The following is a 20844-nucleotide window of genomic DNA, read 5'->3' as shown; positions in this document are numbered from 1 at the left end:
AGAGAGATAATTTTCTGGTTAGAGGAAACTGAAATAACCCTTCCACTGTAATGTCCCAGTTTGGAAGATTTACTTCCCACCAAAGTGTCCTAGCTTAGAAGATTTTCTTTCCAGTTCCCTCTTCTGGAATAGCAGGAAGTAGTAACCCTACTTATAACGCAAGGCACAGTTAATAAGCGTATTTTATTCAATGCAATTAAAAATAAAACAATTTTTCTTTAAAAACTAGTATTTATATATATTTGAAATATTTCCAGTATGTTTTCTATTTTCTTAAATACAGTATGTTTTAGCATTTTCCATATCTGAATTTTAACAAATATATAAATTATACATACTTCCTTATAATAATATTGCCTTTATATAATTTGTTCAGTTGATAACCATTTTTGTGTATTAAAAAAATGACATTGTACGATATCGTTTTGCTTTTGTTCGTTGATTAGTAGGCAGTCTTTAAACGTTTTACTGAGTTTTGGTGTTTGTCTTGGCGACAGTTCCTGTTTTCTGTACGTCACGAGGTACCACTGAATCTGTAGCTTGTCCAGTGTTACTGAATACAACAGAACTAGGCACAATGCTACCTAAATGGTGTTCAAAATGCCCAGTTCCTTGCCCAATATTACCGAAAGCCTGACCAATTTCATCAAGCTTATATCCTAAAGGATTTGTACCCTGCCCAAGAGCAGTGGCAAAACCTTGACCAATTTTACCAAGAGAAAAATCAGTGCCACTACCAGTGAAGCCATTTTGCCCTGATAGATTGTCTATTTTGTGTCCAACATTAGATGATCCTTGACCAAATCCGCCAAAGGACTGACCTAAATTACCAAAATTTGTTTTGTGATTATTTTGAATGTCATCAAAGGATTTCGTAAATGTTTGCTGTAAGCCACCAAGTCTTTTTATGCCTTCGTTAATGCTTGTAGCAAGATTTTGAATATTATCCAACTTCCCAAAATTTGGTGCTGAGGATGTCTGTCCAAAATTTTGCGTCACACCAGTTCCTACTGCAGCTGGTATTACACCTCGATTTGTGTCTTGGAAGCCCACAGATCCTGCAAAGAATTGAACAAACTTTCTATGTAAACTATTTTACCTTCATTGAAAACTGAATCAATCTACCAAATAACTTATCAAGAACTGATAGACCAAATAACTTATAGTCATGACAAGTGAAAAATGTTTTACTTTTATAGATTAGCAGAAGAGAACAAAATTTTCGGTTGAATGCTAATATAGATAACAGGATACAACTTTCCACTCTATATTGGAATATCGACCTTTTTCTGTAAATGAATATTAACTGAGAGTAAGTGGCAGTGAATGAAAAAAATCGTACAGATTTATTTTTGGCGCACCACTCAAATTAATTGTTGAAAAACTATAATTCTTTCACTAACTCCTTTCTTATTGTCTTCTAAAAGATTTGCGCTGGACGACATGAAAATATCTCACTTCACATAGATAAAATTCAAGGGTGCCCATTAGAAGTAATTGTTAAAAAATTAAATTTCTTTTTCGATTTATCTATAAATACGGCTTCCGGATATATGGCATAAGAACTACAGTGCAAAAACACAAACCAATCTGTGCTAGGCGGCCAATAAAAAGTGCGAATGCTATTTAATCGAGTAAGGGCAGATCGAAGTTGGTGGGCCCGGGCGGGGGTACGTTCGAAGGGAGAAGGCGTGTTAGCATAGGTGGGTATACGCGTAAGCGAGGATAATGAAAAGAAGTGGTTTTTTGGCAAAGATACGAGTTTCAATAGCACTGGTCACGATTTCATACTATTAACGCTACACTTTAAACAAAATACCGCTTCTATACACTGTACAGAAATACACATCGGTGCAAAATAACATCTAATAGAGTCATCTTTCATATGCACTCACTTATTTTATCCATCGTAAAGCACTTGTAACGATATTGCACTTGTCACTCTACACTTGTAAACCTAAAATACAGGTATTATCCTTTGTATAAGATTCTGTAGCCTGTGGAAATATGTTTTTTATAAATATGTTTTTCTATACAAAGTATTCAATTTTACCTGTAAATCTTCCAAAATGTGGTGCGCCAAAACTACACTAGGACCAAAGAAATCATTAACATTACACAAACGACAGGAATTAATTTTTAAATGTATAACTACAAGTATCTGTTACTATATTAACACGGTTCAAAATAGGGCGAAAGTACTAAATAATTAATAATACAGTCAATACTAAGAAATAATTCGATAAGAATAACCAATTCTCCAGATAATGATAAAAAACAATATAACAGAACAATGTAAATGAAAGCATGTAACATGGTCAGAATTTAGATAACTAGAGACTTTCTGTTTCAAGTATGCTCCTACTGGCGCTCCTGTCGATGTGTTTTCCCGTACCTCCCTTCCTCGAAGGAGGAAGAACAAGTTGCTGTGACCGAGATCTTTCAGTTGTTGGGTACGGAAGCGTTGCCACGATGAATTATTTCACGGACTTCGCTATGCACTGTCTTGTTAGCCATTCTAAGTATCCCACAATCTTCACTCATAGAGAGCAAAGGACTGAATGAGAAATTGGCAGTACAGCCGAGGTCATTCACTTCTTTCGCAAAAGCAAAGGGATGGTTTCCTCCATAAGAGATCCAAAGGGATGGTTTGTGGAAATGGAGCATAAGTATGTTTCACATATTTTCCGGGGGCAGACTTGAAATAGAAAAGCTCTAGTATTACAATGTACGTGTCTGATGAAGCATTTAGCGAAAGAGATCAAGAAGAATGAAAGAAACGTTATTGGAGAGGAGATTCATCCGTCATCTTGAATTATCATTCACCATTTCCATTAATTTTTTACATTAAAATTACAACATTATAATACAATGATTTATGACAAACAGTGGAGTATTTACGATTTTGTTTCAGAGGGCTTTGTTAACTTTATTCTTGGAAATGTGAAAATTCTGCAAGATATTTCATTTACTTTAAAACAGGAAATAAAATTTAGGGGAGGGCTTAAGCCCGGAAGACCACCTTAAATACGTCACTGATGGCAAATGTCAGTGATATAGTTGACTGGAATTAGGTCTGCATTTAAAGATATAAAACTTCAATTGAGGCCAGAAAACATTGATATGGATTAATGGAGTCGTATACCTTAACTCTCAATAAACAAATGTAAAGGTGTAAGGTTATTGGTACAGATTTATTGTACGGATCCATACATAAATTCATGGAATATATACTTTTTCACTGAATCGACTGTTTATACAGTAAACAATCATTTTTGGGGTATGCATTTGCATTCCTTGGTTCAAATTCACCTTAGGAGGGCTTGGGCAAAAACAACCAACCAACCTATGCTAAGTGACCACTAAAAAGCACTAACATTATCTAACCGAGTCAGTGCACTAATTTAGCAAGGGGGATTCGTGCGGTACCGCGGAAGTGCGTCCGTGATGGTGGGTATACACATAAAAAAGGATAGCATAAAACACAGTACATGGCATAAAAATTCTTACCTTAAGTGCTAGATTAAGTATTTGTACTTTACTAAGGACGTTATAGGTAATATGCTGCTATGTTTTCATTGATTGCACTTTTGTATTCCAAAATAACATAACACGTTACTTACGTAAATTTTACAAATATGTGGAACCTTTAACTCGCGAACATTTCTGTGGTTACGTGTCATAAATTGGCACACTGATTTCAGATACTTCACTTTACTTGACTTGTTATACTTTGGTCAATTACTACTTTATGGGTGAAACCGTGCTTAAACAGGTTAAATTTTCATTAATATATTTCTACGTAGATACGCATCTCATAGGTAAGAGTACAACATATTTCAATTACTTACACACTGGTCTATTAAAATATTGTTACACATTTTTTTCTTTAAATTTTAGAAATATGTGGATCCATGCAGTCAATCGGCACCAAATTATTTAAATATTGCAATTTTATAAACTAAAAATTTAGAGCTAGGGTTTACCGTTGTTCTGTGTAGTAAAACGAAGTTCAATTTATTAGATTCCACATACAAATAGACATGTTGCTAGCTGTAGCCTTCATGTGCAATCAGGGGTAAAAGTGGATCTGAAAAGGTGGAGGGGCAGTAGGTAGCGGCATGCCTCCACATCGTCCCCCGTGCCTATCTTTGTCCGTTGTAATTTTTTAGGAACTGGAGGGGACACCGTACATAATTTTTCGAGGTCCCTTGCGTCCCGCCTCACTTTTACCCCTGTGGGCAATAAGAAACAAACGTAAGTTTCCCGACTTTGTGAGCCATTTCCGTGTTTCTTATAGTAATGCCTAATCCGGCAATGTCCGTACAGGACAAAAGATATTCATTGTTTTCATAAAGATAGTATGGGTAGTCAGGTAAAACATGATATATTCAATTGCTTTTGGAAAAAATATAAAATGCACCGACGGTTAAAAAAAAAAACTCACACTTTACTCAGTGCCAGTAGCAAGGAAACAATGAGAAAAAAGTATATCTGTATTTCTGGATTCACTGTTTTTGTTTAAAAACTTACACAAAAAAATACCAAAATTTCTCAAGGCAACTAACTCACTCTGACATTTTCCTTGTCCAGCAATTTTCAAAATAACAGAAAAATACAAGACAATTAATTTGCGCTCCATAGCACTGTACCACTTAATAGAACCCTTTGAAATGAATTGGCCAGTATAATTATACGAAAACAAATAGCAGAGTCAAATGTGTACCACTTCATAGACCTTGGTTTGTGTAGAGTGATATTATCCCAATCCACATTGGGAAACTAAATGTAATAATAGGTTTCTACCACTTCTGGTTTTAGTAGAGAGAGATATTAGAGTGGACAGGCAATATATTCCTGGGACATTTAATTAGTTGCAGAAAACAGCTTTTATAGGATCTAAGACCGTTTGCATTCTATAAGGATCAATGTTAAAACCGAATGTGGTTGCTTTCTTCCATTTACGGTTTGAATAAAGAGTTAAGAGAGAGAGAAAGTTAACCTTCCTCGGAATGCTAAATCAATTTTAAAAATCCCAGATCTTTCTGAATCTTGTTGATTTTGCTCTGTGCATTATAAATCAATAGTGAAACCGAGTGTTGTAGAATATTTCCACAGCTACAGGGTACAAGATGGACATACAATATATTCTTGGTACGCTTTGTCTATAGCAAAAAACTGCTTCCCTCTACATAGGTATTTCATTGCCTTGTCCTAATTATAAACAGCAAAGCATGTTCATCGTTACTATTCATTAATTAAATCATCACAACCGTATAATTGTGGTTCTTTTCACCACGGCATGGCGCGTCCCCAGGTTGTGAATTGAGGACAAGGTCTCTAGGTATAAAGGTAAACCGCGAATATATTGAATAATTTGTCGCGGACAGACGACAGGGGGTGGTCCTCAAGCTTAGGGGTTTGGCGTGAGGCTACCAAACTTGCACCATAAGAAAAATCAAAGATAACAACCAGGACCTAAAGCTGAATAGTATTCACCAGGTTATGAAATATGTTGTTGATTTAAATTTAATAGGGGATAATAGAAAAAGCAATACAAAGAAATGCAGATGCCTATTAAACGCTTGCAGGGACATAAGTTTAGAAGTAAATGCAGAGAAAATTAAATACATGGAAATTGTGTCATGATATCAAATAATAGTTTCGATAAAGTGGAAACTTTGAAGTATCTAGGATCAACATTAACAGAACAAAATCGTATTCACGAAGAAAGCAGGGAATTCGTGTTATTATTCAGTTCAAAATCTTTTGTCGTCGCGAATTCTGTTGAGGAATTTGGAGCTTAAAATATATAAACCAATAATCCCTGTTGTTCTGTATGATTGCCAAACATGGTCGCTTACTCCGAAGAAACGACGTAGACTGAAAGTATTTGAGAACAAGATCCTGCAACGTATAACGACTCACCAAGGGTAGTCGTCAACCTGGTTCGATCGTTGATATATGAATCTCGAGTGGTAGCAATTGTTTGCATGTAAAAATATCTTTAATAATCACATATACTATTCTCACCTTTTCTATCAGAATTATAAAGTCGATGAACGGTACTAAATGGTTTATTAGTTGATACACTTTATAATATATTTTCCTTCAAACTGTCATGCACACAGACATGATGATTAGGTATCCATAAACAACAATTACATAGCAACTAATTACATAACACTATCCCATAATGTATTTCTTTTACATATATTAAAAACATTCTTCTTTTGTTATTATTAAATTAACATTCTATTAAGTATATTGCTTATGTATGAGCACTTTCTGCCCAAGGTGCAGGTAATTATTAATCTATCCAAAGTATTTCGTTATATAAAATGTCGCCCGACAATTGGACTGAATATAAAAGTCATAAGTAAGCTTGGCTTTTATCTTCAAGAACCACTGGTCCGTTTACAATAATGGTCTTACATTACATATGTTCATCACATTTTGATCGCCCCTCGTATGTATCTTCATTACATATCATAGATATAGATACATTTATAACAAATCTTTCACTTCATCAATACTTATCTTTTATTACATTAATTATATTTATTTCATTATCATTCATTACATTATTATTATATTTTATTATTAAAACGTCGTCGCCTATTTATTTAATCTTTGAAGGGTGCGAAGTCAAAATCGTAAGAAACAAACGTGAGTTACCATTATCCAGGGCGCATTATATAATAATTATATTAGGTGATATTTTAAAATAAACATTGGATCAATAAGGCATAAAATATAGAAGAATTTTATTCGAGATAGTCGTTGAATAATTAACTTAATAGAATGAATCTTATACTCAACATAATCTTTGGCAGTTAAGTTTTCAACACAAGTCAATCTAATATAAATAATCTTTGCTTTTAATCAATTATGAATCGAATTATACTTCCTCACATTAACAAGAAAGAATTAAAATCATTTGAAAATTATCATTCCCGTCTATCTAAAACTATATTTAAGCACTTCAAGTATTCATAAGAGTCGTTTTCATTATCAACATTAACTCATAAAATTGAAAATAAAAGTTCACAAGAATCTATAACTGATATGGGTTTAACCTAATTTCATTAACGGTAATCAGCTTACATTCGTACTTGCATGTGATTCTAATAAAGCACATTGTACTGCACAATCATAATTAGGTTCAACAATATGTTGTACATGTATTTCATCGTGATTCTGATTTTGATACGAAGTGCCATCTCTTGACCTCCAATTACGTCTATCCATGTGGCTTGTTGTATTCTTGTAATTTCGACCTATATTCCGATTGTTTTTATGTCTACTTCTGTTGGGTGATCTGACATCAGGATTACCACGATTAATTAGGTTAGGCGGATTCCCTACATAACTTTGCCTATTTCGCTCGTTTTGATTGCTAGAATTTACTCGGCTTAGGTTGTGTTCCGTGTCGTTTACACTTCTGATATTCAGATTCCGAACAGGTACAAAATGATCTGAATTATTTTTATTTTTACCCCCTCCTACTTGTTGATTCAAAGCCTGGTATTGAGTTTCATAGCATTGGACAAGTATTAATAAATGGTTGAAACTCATACACTGTGTAGAAAATAAGATCTGTTGTAACTTAAATGGGAGCAAATTTCGAATCGATGCTATTATTCTAGATTCCGATTGCAAAGGATTAACGACTTTTAATTCGTTGTATGTATTTACAACAAATTCAACAACAGATTTGTGAAAACGAGGATTGAAATGTTGATTTCTAATGGTGGCATCTCGATTTGCAAGCAAAAAGTCATTTTCATAATTCGCGATCAACGCTGCCTTAAATTCCTCATATGTATTGATGTGATCACGTACTGCTTTAAACCATAAAGAACATGGTGGGAGTAATACATGAGGGATTAATTTCATATATTGTGATCTATCTATACACATTATATTGCATTCGTCCTGAAATTTTTCCAGGAAAGAAGTAGCGTTCTCATTACATTTACCACTGAATTTACTCATAGCCCGTATTTCACTCATCTTAACACTTAATTTTACCTTCCTTTTATCATTCCGTGTACTTCTTGGGTGACAATTCCTATCCATGACGTGATGTGTCGTTGCACCATCCCTTTTCCGCCCATCTGTCCTCTTCGGATGAATTTCTTCCAATATAATATCCTCATCAGACACAGGTGAAGGCGAAGTCATCTCTGGTGAGTGATGAAACTCCAAGCGATCACTACCCATATTATTGTGGTATGTGTTGTCCTTAACCTGAAGCGTTCTAATTTCTTCCTGTAGAGTAGCTATCAATTGCGTATTTGCACGTATGTTGTTAGAATTATTGATGACCTGAATCTTTTGCTGTTGAACAGAAGATTCTATTACTTCTAAATCCTTTTTTACACCACTGATTTCTTGGATTTGGTGGTTGTGCTTATCCTGACAATCCTCGGATATTCTTTTTAACTTTTCCTCGAACTGCGAGGTGATGTCATTCATCGCCTGGACAATTGACTGTTTCGTTTCATCTGACTTCTGTTCCATTCGTCTACTTAATTCCTCATATTGCTTGTTAGATTCTTCTGACTTCTGTTCTGTCTTCTGTTCTATCGTCTGCTTTAATTCCTCGTATTGCTTGTTAGATTCTTCGGACTTTTGTTCTATCGTCTGCTTTAATTCGGTAGACATCTGAATCAATTGTCGCTGTAAGGCTAGCAAGATTCGGTCTTCTGATGTCATTCCTGGTGTTACACTATGTTCACCGTTGTCACCATCATTGGATTCATTTCCTATTGCCTCACCGTTCATTTTTCTTACAATTATTTTACCACTTCTCAGTCTTGTGAAATCTGTATTCATTAACTTTATTACAAAAGTAAATTCACCCTTACTTTGCTTCGGGATATGAATTTACAGCAAATCCTGGGTGAGGTAAACCAAGATTTTTATAATCCTGGTGTGAAGGCACCAAAATTTTTATAACGACTCACCAAGGGTAGTCGTCAACCTGGTTCGATCGTTGATATATGAATCTCGAGTGGTAGCAATTGTTTGCATGTAAAAATATCTTTAATAATCACATATACTATTCTCACCTTTTCTATCAGAATTATAAAGTCGATGAACGGTACTAAATGGTTTATTAGTTGATACACTTTATAATATATTTTCCTTCAAACTGTCATGCACACAGACATGATGATTAGGTATCCATAAACAACAATTACATAGCAACTAATTACATAACACTATCCCATAATGTATTTCTTTTACATATATTAAAAACATTCTTCTTTTGTTATTATTAAATTAACATTCTATTAAGTATATTGCTTATGTATGAGCACTTTCTGCCCAAGGTGCAGGTAATTATTAATCTATCCAAAGTATTTCGTTATAAACGAATATTCGGATCCAAGAGGAATGTGATTGGGGAACGGCCGAAACTTCATAGCGAGGAACTACATAATATATACCCTTTACCAAACATTGTTAAGGTTGCAAATCTAGGAGGCTCAGATGGGCAGGTCATGTAGCCAGAATGGAAGAAACTAGGAACGCTTTCAAAGATTTTACTGGAAATCCAATCAGAAAATGTCCATTAGGAAGACCCAGGCAGAGATGGGAGGACATAAAGTTGAAACTGGATCCAGTTGGCTAAAGACAGAAATTAATGGAGAGTTTTTGAGAACGCGACATTGAACCTTCTTGTTCCATAGGCCATAGAAATGAAATGTAATCTTTGAGTTTTACGTCCCATGGTTATGCCGGTTATATTAAAGGAGACGGTGATGATGAGTAATGAATGAAATTATGGAATGAAGAAAGTGGGAAGAAACGGGAGAACCCCGAGAAAACCCACGCACACGGTGTTTGTCCACCACAAAATTCATAGGCCATAGAGTTAGTTAGCTAGTTCATTAAATCGCCACAATATGTTATTGTAGAAATACATAAAATATTAATGCCACAACCTCAATATGGTTAGGCCTTTGTTCTGTTTTGAAAGAATTAAACTGAAACAGTACAGTTCTAAGTTGCAATTAAATTTCTACAATAGTTTTAATCTGTACATTGCCTGCATGCTGGCGACATATATTGGCGTCAGGCAGACAGCGCAGGTATATCTGCATCATGTTAGCGTGATGGTTAGGAAATAGAGTGATGGACACAATGAAGGTAGGATTTATTAGTTTAAGTTCTGAATATTGCGTTTTATCTTTTATCGTTCTACTTTCTTAGAAAGTACGAATTTATCATTTTGGTAATAGCTCCAATAAATAAATAATATCTAACCATGTTCTGTCTTATCTATATAAAGCATCTTTGCTATGATAAACTATGATGGATCAAGCTACACTACCAGTCATTGAGTTGAGTTGAGTTGATTTTGAGTTTAACGTCCCTTTCAGCAGCGAGGCTACTGGCATATGAGACGGGACCTACTGATTAACGTGGAACCCGAACCACATGAGCTCCCTCCGGGAATCGAACCCGGATCTCCCACGCTAAAGGCGCGTACCCTAACAGCTTAGCCACGGAGGAGCTCTCTACCAATCATGACAATATGTTAAGTATTCTCGATTGATAATCATAGCATATTGAAGCATCATAAATAAGTTCTCTAAATGTACGGGAGTATCTTTGCGATGCGAGTCTTTATCATTTTATCAATCTATATATATATATCGAATATCGTAACTTACCTGTTCCACCATTGGCATAATTCCCTGTAGCAAAATTAGGAAGAGTATATTCGTATCCAACAACCTGGCCGGATGGAATTAAATTTCCTTTACCATCAGTATTGCTAACAGAATTAAAACCAATAGCTTTGCCTCCCCCTGTAGAGTAACTCCCTCCTGATGATCCGCTAAAGCTTTTCACTATTTCAGGACCTATGGAAAAAGTATAACAAAAACATAACATTATAGAAATAGTTAAACATTTTAATATTTATAAAATTTACGCCAAATTGTCTTGTTAGAGCCTTCTGCCCGACAACAAGTTTTATCACCCTTGTGAAAACACTAAATCAGCAAACCTAAGTTTGGGATTCATATCTGTTCTATTCTAATTCAAAAGAATATGTGGGAAATTGATAATCAGAGAACTAGAGTGAGGGTGATTATTCTCATTTCTATAAATTACAATTATACATTAAATACCATGTACAGAAAAATGAGTAAATACGGCTTTATTGCACAGATGAATCACTTGTATACGTCAGTTAATATGAGAAACTCATTGACTTCTTACGATGACAAGAAACCAAGCGCTTAGCATAGGTTTCTACATGTAAAATTAACTTTTAAAATGAGAGTATTGCTTATTATTATTATTATTATTATTATTATTATTATTATTATTATTATTATTATTATTATTATTATTATTATTATTATTATTATTATTAACTCATTCGGATTTTTACTTAACTTCGCCTAATATCAGGAGATTTCTGTTATTACTAGGCTATAGCTACGCTTGTGAAGGAATACAACGACTATGGATTTAACTTGTGGAATTGATTAAGAAACACAGTTCAAAAATCTGTTTACCAATCCAACATAAAGATGTCTGCGAAACATTATCGTGTACCAATCGAAAGCTATTCTCATTGATTCTCCAGTCAGTATATAGGTTATAAAGAGCCATTAAATGCTTTTGTTTGTTTCCCTAACTTTTTTTTTTTTTTTTTTTTTTAATGAAAGAGCTTGCCTTTAGAAAACAATTCTTCTACTGGAGACAGTTATAAGTTATCTCATTTCGAAATGTTATGTTGCTGAAGATGTTTAATACTTGAGACAGAGCATGCAAATAAATTTTCTAAATAACAGCAAATTGAATTTAAAAAAATGTATGAATTCGCCCTACCAACTCCCTTTCAAAATTAAAAATGGAACTTATACAGGTTATTATTTTAAAATCCGCCAATCTTTGGACCTTCGGATTTTTGAAAGGTCATATATTCTACATGTATTTAACAGAAGATGAGTACCTGTATAGTCACATAAGAAAAGACAGGTGAACATACATGAAGTGTAAATGAAATTTTTAATGTTCAACTAAATAAAACAGTTCTACAGAACACGGAATGAATAGGAATACCTGCTACCAAGTGCAAGCAACTGATTATCTACAACAGTGCCATCAAAATATAAATGGCGTCTCCAGGAAACAGTAGCGCATTGAAGAAGTAACCTTGAAAAGGCGCTCCGAAATTAATGCTGTAAACTTGAAGGAATCGGACTATCGATGGTCTGATTTTAGAATGTCAACCTGCATGCTGAAATCATCAAAGATAGTGTTGGGAACAAGCGTGTTCGAAAAGTAGCTAAATGACTCACAGAATCTAGCTAAAAATGGCTAAACTCTCTGAAAATTAATGGATAAAGTCATAGCAAACAGAATTTAACAATAAATCAAGCTGAAATTGTCATTATAATACTGTAATGACCAAAGCATACTGTAATACTCTTTCTAACATTTTGAAATTAAACACTTTTACATCAAACACCCCATTGGCCAAGTTACTAAACATGTATCCTACCCATTCCTTCATTCCAAATTATTGCGGTAATGTTTGCTATATATTGATATATCGGTACTATTGATCTTGCATTAACACTGAAAAATTCAGTTCCAACTACAAATTCACTCGGAACATTTATTCGAAAATTAATTAACTGTGCTTCAAATTAGCTACTGAAAGGCAGAATATGCATATTTGTCATTACAGCTAAGCGAGAATAATGATAGTAAAGATATACTTAAGTAAAGAGATACTTAAGATATAATAGTAATAGTAGTAATATAATAATAATAATAGTAATAGAATAATAATACTAAAGAGATACTTAAGATATATTGTCATGGCAGTTTAGGCAAGCTACCTGCAAGCACAATTACTGTATTAGTAAAATGTTAAGTCACTTTAATTTCGTTTTAAATTCATTTATTTAAGTAAATTTTGATTTTAAAAAATGAACTCAGTGAGACAATAATAAAAATGTTCAAAATTATACATAATAGCTCGACTTATTTTTACTTGCTAATAGGCATATGAAAATAGCTAGATTTAACTATAAAATGGCTAAATAATTGGCAACACTGATTAAGAACCAGACTTACCCAATGGTCCTACAAACTTCTGAGTTTGTACAGTGACTCCTCCAGGATAGCTTTGGGTATTCACTCCATCCTTGTATTGTCCGTTCCCAATCTTTATGAAGCTACATGCAAGTACCAAATTTACCTGCAAATAGAATACCAATAATATATTATGCATAATAAGTACAGATCCTCATTTACTCATTATACATATATATATATATATATATATAAAAGATAATTGGATGAACTTGTCGTTTTTGCTAAGTTTGGTTTGCTAAAATTTCATAGCTATATTTACTCTGTCTAATCTTGTGTCCTATTCTAAGACAGATGAACGTTGTGAAAGTTGTTTTTTAAATGCAAATGATTAGAAATTTGTGCAATATAGGTGATTTAAAATTTTGTAAGTCACATTTTCTCAATTTCTAAAATTGCTATCTTACATTTATTTAAAAATACAGGGTGTCCCAATTGAATCGCCCTATTTTCATTTTGTGGTGGTAAATTAATGTATGTGTATTTTTTTCTTTTCCAGATGTAATGCAGTAGAAGAAACACCAGAATTTTGTTAGAAATCTGTCAATCCCAAAAATCTCTCCAGGTGGGGTGGTGGCAGCAGGAACAGTGAAATGGCGACCAACGCAGAAAAAGCGCAGGTAGTGTGGTGGTATGCAGAACTTGGTTTCATTGTCGCAGAGGAACGACGATTCCACCAGGAATACCAGAGAGAACCCCCTAATGCGAAAACAATTCGACTATGGAAAAATGATTTCCTGGCAACTGGTTCAATGGCTAAAAAGCACGGTGGTAGTCGCGAAAGTGTATCAGAAGACAATGTGCAGCGCGTTTCGGAAACATCGCCTGGACATCCTTCGTGTGACTGGTGGGGCACATGTTGAAGTGTTCTGACTTTCTTCATATTTGTATACAAACTTAATGAGTGTACTTTCTTAGTGCATTTTAGTTCATTTGGATATCTCAAACAGTGTGGGAGAAATACAGAAATGAAAATAGGGAGATTCAATTGGGACACCCTGTATTTTATTGTAGTTTGTTTGTTGAACTTTAGCGTCTGTTTTCAGCACTGAGACTGTATGAGATGTGCATCTACAAATTTAAGGTGCAATTCAAACTACTGTACAACTGCTTTTAAATTTTAATGTTCTCCAACCGGATATCGCAATACCTTTTATTGTTTTTGATTTTAGTTGGGAACAGACAGTCCCAGAGTTACATGAACTCGACTATATAAATATCAGTACATACTAATAGATGTAATAAATAAGTTTTAGTAACATTTACGAACTGTGGTCACACCTGATGAAAAATGTAGTAGAGTAAACTCTCAATTATTCTTAGTCTTTTTCCTTTCTCTTTTCTTTCTTTTTCTTGCAATGATTCATCACTTTGTGACAAGATGTTAAAAAAACTTTGATAAAAAAATAAAGAAAAGATGTTTTAAAACGAAGAAAATGAAAACAATTTACGTATCAGGAGGAGGTATCCAAAAGTTTTAATTAACATAAAGAAGTTATACAGATATTTACATGAAACTTTTTGTGCGTAATCAGTGTCATTTCTATGCATACTTGTGCAAATACCAAATATGTAACTAAAGTATTTTTCTTTCTACAGCCTGTAGAAGACATCAATCTACATGGTGAACAAAATTGAATCTCGAAGTGTCATGAAGTTCCTCCATTTGAAGGGCAACAACGCACGCCAAGTCCACGACAAAATGAAAGCTGTTTATGAGGATGAAAGCCCATCATATGACACGGTTGTGAGGTGGAAGCGGAACTTTCAAAGTGGTTACATGTCCCTGACAGACGAGCCACGAGCGAGGAGACCCTCAATCAAGGAATGATCTTGCCGTGATGAAGAGAGTGGAGGCCGTTATCCCCGAAGACAGAAGATCCACCATGGAAATAGTGATGGCGAAGACTGGACTAAGTTCGATGGGTTCCTCGCTTGTTGACACCTCTTCAGAAGCGAAATCAATAAGGTCCAAGCATCCGTTGTCGCCATCCAGTGGTTAGGCTATGAACTTTTGCCACATCCATCTTATTCGCCTGATCTTGCGCCAAATGACTTCTTCCTCTTTTCCGAGATGAAGAAACCACTTTGTGGTCTGCGATTTGACGACAGAGAAGATGCCGTTTTTGAAGTGGAACAGTGGTTTTCGAGCAAATCGAAGGACTTCTACACAGAGGGTTTGAAAAAGGTGAAGAAACGCTGAGAAATATGTGTGATTCTGCAGAGAGACTACATGGAGAAGAACTAACATTAATCGATTATAATGAATATTGTATGTTTCTTTTTCTTTCATGGTGATAATTAAAACTTTTCGATATCTCCTCGTATATATATAAAGTATTACTTCTCCTCACTTCATGTCATGCACTAAAATATTTGTTGATCAGAGACATGATGACATTCCACTCATAGCTAGATATAGTATACAATGCCTTGAAAATGACAGGCGGGATACGGGAAAATTCTCATCTTCTCTAGATCCCATCCCGAGAACGAGACGAAAATTATATTTTTTAATTCCAGATGAGACGATCGTTTTCATGAATCTCGTGGGAAACACTAATACACCCAAGACTTAGATCTCAAACACTGTTTTAGTGTTAAGTAATTCATAACATAAAGCTATAAATCGATAGAGCGATTGTACGAACTTAATGAAGAGAATTTATCAACGTTTTAAGATATATAAATCATTACACAATAGACTCCTATAATAACTATGGTTTAAATGTGATATCATACCCAACGTGGACCTCTCGTGGAGCGGAAGAATTATGATCACTTCTCGATGAAATTTTAGAAAGAAAAATCAAAATACAAATTTTCCATATAAATTTACAAAGCGATAAAGATTTTCTTTCTCGTCTTGTGTCGTAGAGAGCATTATAACTTAATGCGTAACTACCATCGGGAATCGAATCAGTCTCCTCTCAGAACAACTTGATAAGCCCATACAAAATCCGAATCTCCTATAGCAACACACTTAGTAGGTCTACGGCAAGTAGCGAATTCAACCAAAAATAAAGTTTGAAAAATTCTTTGACCCAACCACAGGGCCGTGCGGTGGGGGGGGTGAGCGGGGCGACGGCCCTGGGCGCCGAAGTAAGGGGAGCGAAAAATTTGGGAGAAAAAATGAAAAAGATAGGAAAAATTACTTGGAATATATGTATGCGGGCGCCGTCGTATACTCTCGCCCCGGGCGCTGATTTTCCACGGCACGGCCCTGCCCAACCATATGTTAGTCAATCAACTATTTATCGTCATTTATCCGACAGTTTCAACCTCGTACACCGAATCGTAGTTTTCCTGATTTCATAGGAGTATTTAGTTGGCAAATGCTCGGCAAACCAGCGAATTACAATGTTGGGTCAACTTGGAAAGTATACTAACCTACTCTTTCCCATCGCTGAACCTACGATCTGTGTTGCTAGGGTCCCGCGTCATATGCTACTGTTCCGTATAGTCACGATTATGCACTTAACCTCTACTATAGAGAAATCTTTTAGTTTTACGTCCCACGGTTATGCCGATTTGGCTAAAGGAGATGGTGATGATGAGAAATGAATGGAACGGTGGAATGAAGAAAATGGGAGAAAACGAGAGAACCCCGAGGAAACCCACGCACACGGTGTTTGTTCACTTGGCGCTAGCTGGGATCGAACCAGGGAACTCATGCACCAGAGGTGAACTCTCTACCACTGAGTCACCGCTTCCCCTACCTTTACTACAGAATTTGTATCCGAAAGAAATACTCTCACCAAGGATCAAGCCCTAAAATACGTATATAGAAATCACGCGCATTAAATCGCCCTTAACGTGCACCTCCATAATTTGGCCAGATCTTTTGACCTGTCAAAAATATTTGTATTGTTATAGGCTGAGACTTCTCGTGAGCGAAGTCACATCCTTAAAAATTAAAGTTTTATTACTTCCAAATACGGGAAGAAAAGTAATCGAACGCTCTCCTTCTTGTATACATTTCGAATATTAAGGAACTTTTCTTCATTTATATTGAAACGTTAAAATATTAATTTTTACCAGGAAAGAACTTTACCATGCCCCGAAGTTCTAGTAGTCTCTTCATAATAGACAGGAATGATTTTCAGTGCATTCTAATTTTTGGCGCAAAAATACTTTCCGCACTTTGAATATATATATATATATATATATATATATATATATATATATATATATATATATATATATATATATATATATATATATATATATATATATATATATATATATATGATGCTATACGGTAAAAAGAAAATCCCCTCTACAGAAAATTATTTGTCATAAAACCAATGACCTAGTAAAATAATCGCAAGTTAACCTTAATATTATTATTTTTTTCTTTGTCCACAATTAATGTTCAGTGCTTGTCTTTAACGCGTTACTTCTACTTTTAATACAGTTCACTCTCGGTTAACCGATCCCTGGTTATTCGAGCCTCCTGGTTAACCGAAGTGGTTATTATTTATTTTCATCTTCAGCTTGAACGTAATAGTTAAGTGTTAAACCTTGTTTTTCACAAATGTAAACTAATATATAAATTTCTGAATGGTATACTGTAATTCATTGAATTTCATGACATAATAACTAGATATAAACATGCAGTATTAACGTATAGTTATTAAAACTGATTTTCTTTAGAATTATTTTTCTTTAAAATCATTTTCCTAAAGACTTAATGCTTAATGTATTGTTAATAAAATGTTGTAAATCAGTGTTCGTAGGTTTCCTTAAGAAAATTTCCCTTTTCTTATAAAATTTTCCCTAGTTTATTGAGTTTCCAATTTCTATGACAGAAGTTATGTGATAAGATTAATTTAGCTCAGTGGCGTAGGGAAGGGGGGCCGGAGGGGCCGGACCCCCCAAAGAGGTCCGACAATGTACTTTGGTACTTTGATGTTTGTAATTTTTTTTATATATTTTTATGTTTATATATTTTTGTTTGTAATTTTTCTATATGTACCTATAACAGCACTTGCCCCCCCCCCCAAACACACATCCTGACTACGCTACTGATTTAGCTACATTAAAGGAAGATCTAACCATATTTATTTTATTCGTTTGGTTTTTGCTTTAATTTTATAAGTTTTCTTCACTTTCTTGTTTTACAAAAGATGGATACACCGTGCCAAATGGATGCAAATTGTGCTACTTTGAACACTATTGCTATTGTATTGGTTTATTTCTGAATAATAGAGAAAAATTTAAGCATCCAGCACGAGAATGTCCCTGGATTTTCAGGTTTTATAGAAAAAAATATCTTTTTCCATCTTTACTAAACTTAACTACGAAATTTCCCTCGATTAGGGAAATTTCCCTCAAACTACGAACACTGTTCTAAATTCATTTATTTTGTTTAGAAAGAATATTTACTTGTTTTACTTGCGTATAAAATAACCTCAAAATGAATTTTGCTTCCATATTATCCGAAGTAGCCTCAATCCTGATGACTTCGTTAGTATACTGTACAATCAATACGCGAGTTAAGGAAGTTTTACATTGGGATAGTACTTACACACTTGAGAATAAAATTGCCAGATACCTATGCAGTGTATTTGACATCCTTTATAAAGATATCCCCCAGCGGCACTCTTGTCTCTTTGCAGAGGTGGACCTCCCTCATTTCGCCCAGTAATTCGAATACTTTAGATGTTAGCGTATGTTTATAACTAATGTTTTTACTGTTTATTGTATACAATTACCGCATAAGCTATGAGTAATCTAAATTTGTGTAATGGACAAATCTAGAGTTGGTCATGAGACAAGATAAGACGAGAAATCAGGTATTCTTATCTTGTCTTGTAAACTTAGTAGAAACGTCTTTTCGCCTCGTTTTGTAAATATACATGTAATTACAAAATTTATGGCCTGATTTTTTCCTCTCAATTTCATTTAGAAGTAATCAAAATCCTTCAGCATCCCGATAGGTCCACGAAAGGTGTGATATAACAACACTTAAACCTTATTTATTATTGGAGTACATTGTATAATGATTTGTCGTCTCTTTAAACATTGATAAATGATCTTCATTGTGTTTGTACATTTACTTTATCAAATTATAGTGTTTATACTATGAACAGTGTAACACTAAAAGAGTGTTTGAGTTCTAAGGCTTGAGGGAACAAGTGTTACCGATAACTCTTAAAATTTATCGTCTCGTCTCATAAACGGAACTAAAAAATGTTTCTCTTCTCGTCTCGAATCGAGATAAGACGAGAAATGACTCGTGTCTTGAACAACACTAGACACCTCTCATTTACATTGCAATAATTACGTCCCGTTGGTGTCTCTTCTGTATTATCACTACATGGCCAGAAAGGAGCATTGGGAGAAATAATTACTATCGATAAACAATACATATACTGTAAATGAATAACTGCTACGACAAGACAGAACGAAATTATTAACTGATGAACATAATGCATCAACGCTTCTCAAGTTGCTTCAAGTAAGGTACCTGTAACCAGTGATGTTATTCTAATTTTTTAACTACTGGTTCTGTGTATACAGGGAGAGAGACGGATGTATATATAGTAGTTTGATAGATAACTAGATAGATAGATACAGTATAACTCTTTTAGGAAACAAACCATACAAGGTAGAGAAAAGAAACCACAAGTGACAAGTAGAGACTACACAGTATCCTAATACAAGGTGATGTGACGAAATTAGGTAGCACTGCGAATATCTTGGAAACGAATTATCCAAGATAGATGGTTGTCAACAAATATTGGAAAGACCTTAATCCATCAATGGATCAACAATTATTGATAATGGTATATACCCGTTTCAAATGTAAATAACCCTCATGACTACACTCATGTGAACCCAGTCCTCATTCTTGATATCTGAGCATTTGAGATCGGGAAATAAACGCTTAGTATACCTTGTTCTGAAATATATGTTTAATCCTGTTGCTGTAAGAGTTTCTAAAAACAAAGATAGTTAAACTAAAATTTACTGTTCCTGGATATAACTGGGTATAAATTTACTGTTGTATCTGCGTATAACAAATGGTTCTGCGAATTCGAAATAATTTAACAACCAGTTCTAGCGAACCGGTACGAATCGGCTGAATAACATCACTACCTGTAACGTTAGAACATAAATGATAATGATCATGATCTCACTTAAATGACTTCATTGGGTTTACTTTCATCTAACGCTAGAGAAAAACTATTTAAAATATTAGATTGTAAAAGAATTAAACACAACATGAGTAATAACGTTACCTGGTACAAAAGCTTCATTGTATGTGTTCTTTGAGTTTGTAAAACAAGCACTGGCCCTTCTTTTCTTTTCCTCAATAGATTATATACAAGGTTATTTGCATCTGCTTTCAAAACGCGTCAGGAACAATAAATTCGTCTCGCTTTTCGGATATCCTTTCTGCTCTCAAGGCACTGGCTGAAGGAAAGATACGTTTACGAATGGAGTACTGAATCCGTTGGGTTTTCTCTCCGAATTACTCAAGTTGAAAAAATAAAACGAAATGCAATCTTTTGTTCAGATTGACCTTCTGAGGTTGACACTGACAGCCTCTGGATGATTGCAGCGGTACCAAACACTATCGGTTACTAAAAGATGATGTAATGCCAATTTACTCAAGTCATGTTTGTTGTTCAATACATCAGATTGCTCTTAGTGGTTCAGTTCAATCCAGTCCATTAATATATAACCATGCAAATAAAATAT

The 20844-nt window shown here is 34.5% G+C and overlaps 1 protein-coding gene across 1 annotated transcript; it reads right to left on the bottom strand.

Moving 5' to 3' along the window:
* Positions 1–225: 225 nt before the first annotated feature.
* On the bottom strand, positions 226–20676 carry LOC145662129 (uncharacterized). The gene is made up of 4 exons (XM_081727467.1): positions 20382–20676; positions 13117–13240; positions 10689–10880; positions 226–1058 (listed from the first exon to the last, which is right to left on the bottom strand). Exons 1-4 carry the CDS (start codon positions 20397–20399, stop codon positions 466–468), a joined length of 927 nt encoding a protein of 308 aa, XP_081583593.1. The 5' UTR covers positions 20400–20676; the 3' UTR covers positions 226–465.
* Positions 20677–20844: the final 168 nt, after the last annotated feature.

The sequence above is a fragment of the Thermobia domestica genome, chromosome 10 (genome assembly GCF_964235325.1).
Source record: "Thermobia domestica chromosome 10, izTheDome1.hap1.1, whole genome shotgun sequence".
NCBI classification, from domain to species: Eukaryota; Metazoa; Arthropoda; class Insecta; order Zygentoma; family Lepismatidae; genus Thermobia; species Thermobia domestica.
This window is presented reverse-complemented; position numbering and strand designations above follow the sequence as displayed.

Coding starts and splice junctions, on each gene's coding strand:
- LOC145662129 (XM_081727467.1), bottom strand. Junction 10,881..13,116: donor GAAGTTTGTAGGACCATTGG/GTAAGTCTGGTT, acceptor CTTTTTCCATAG/GTCCTGAAATAGTGAAAAGC. Junction 1,059..10,688: donor TTATGCCAATGGTGGAACAG/GTAAGTTACGAT, acceptor AATTCTTTGCAG/GATCTGTGGGCTTCCAAGAC.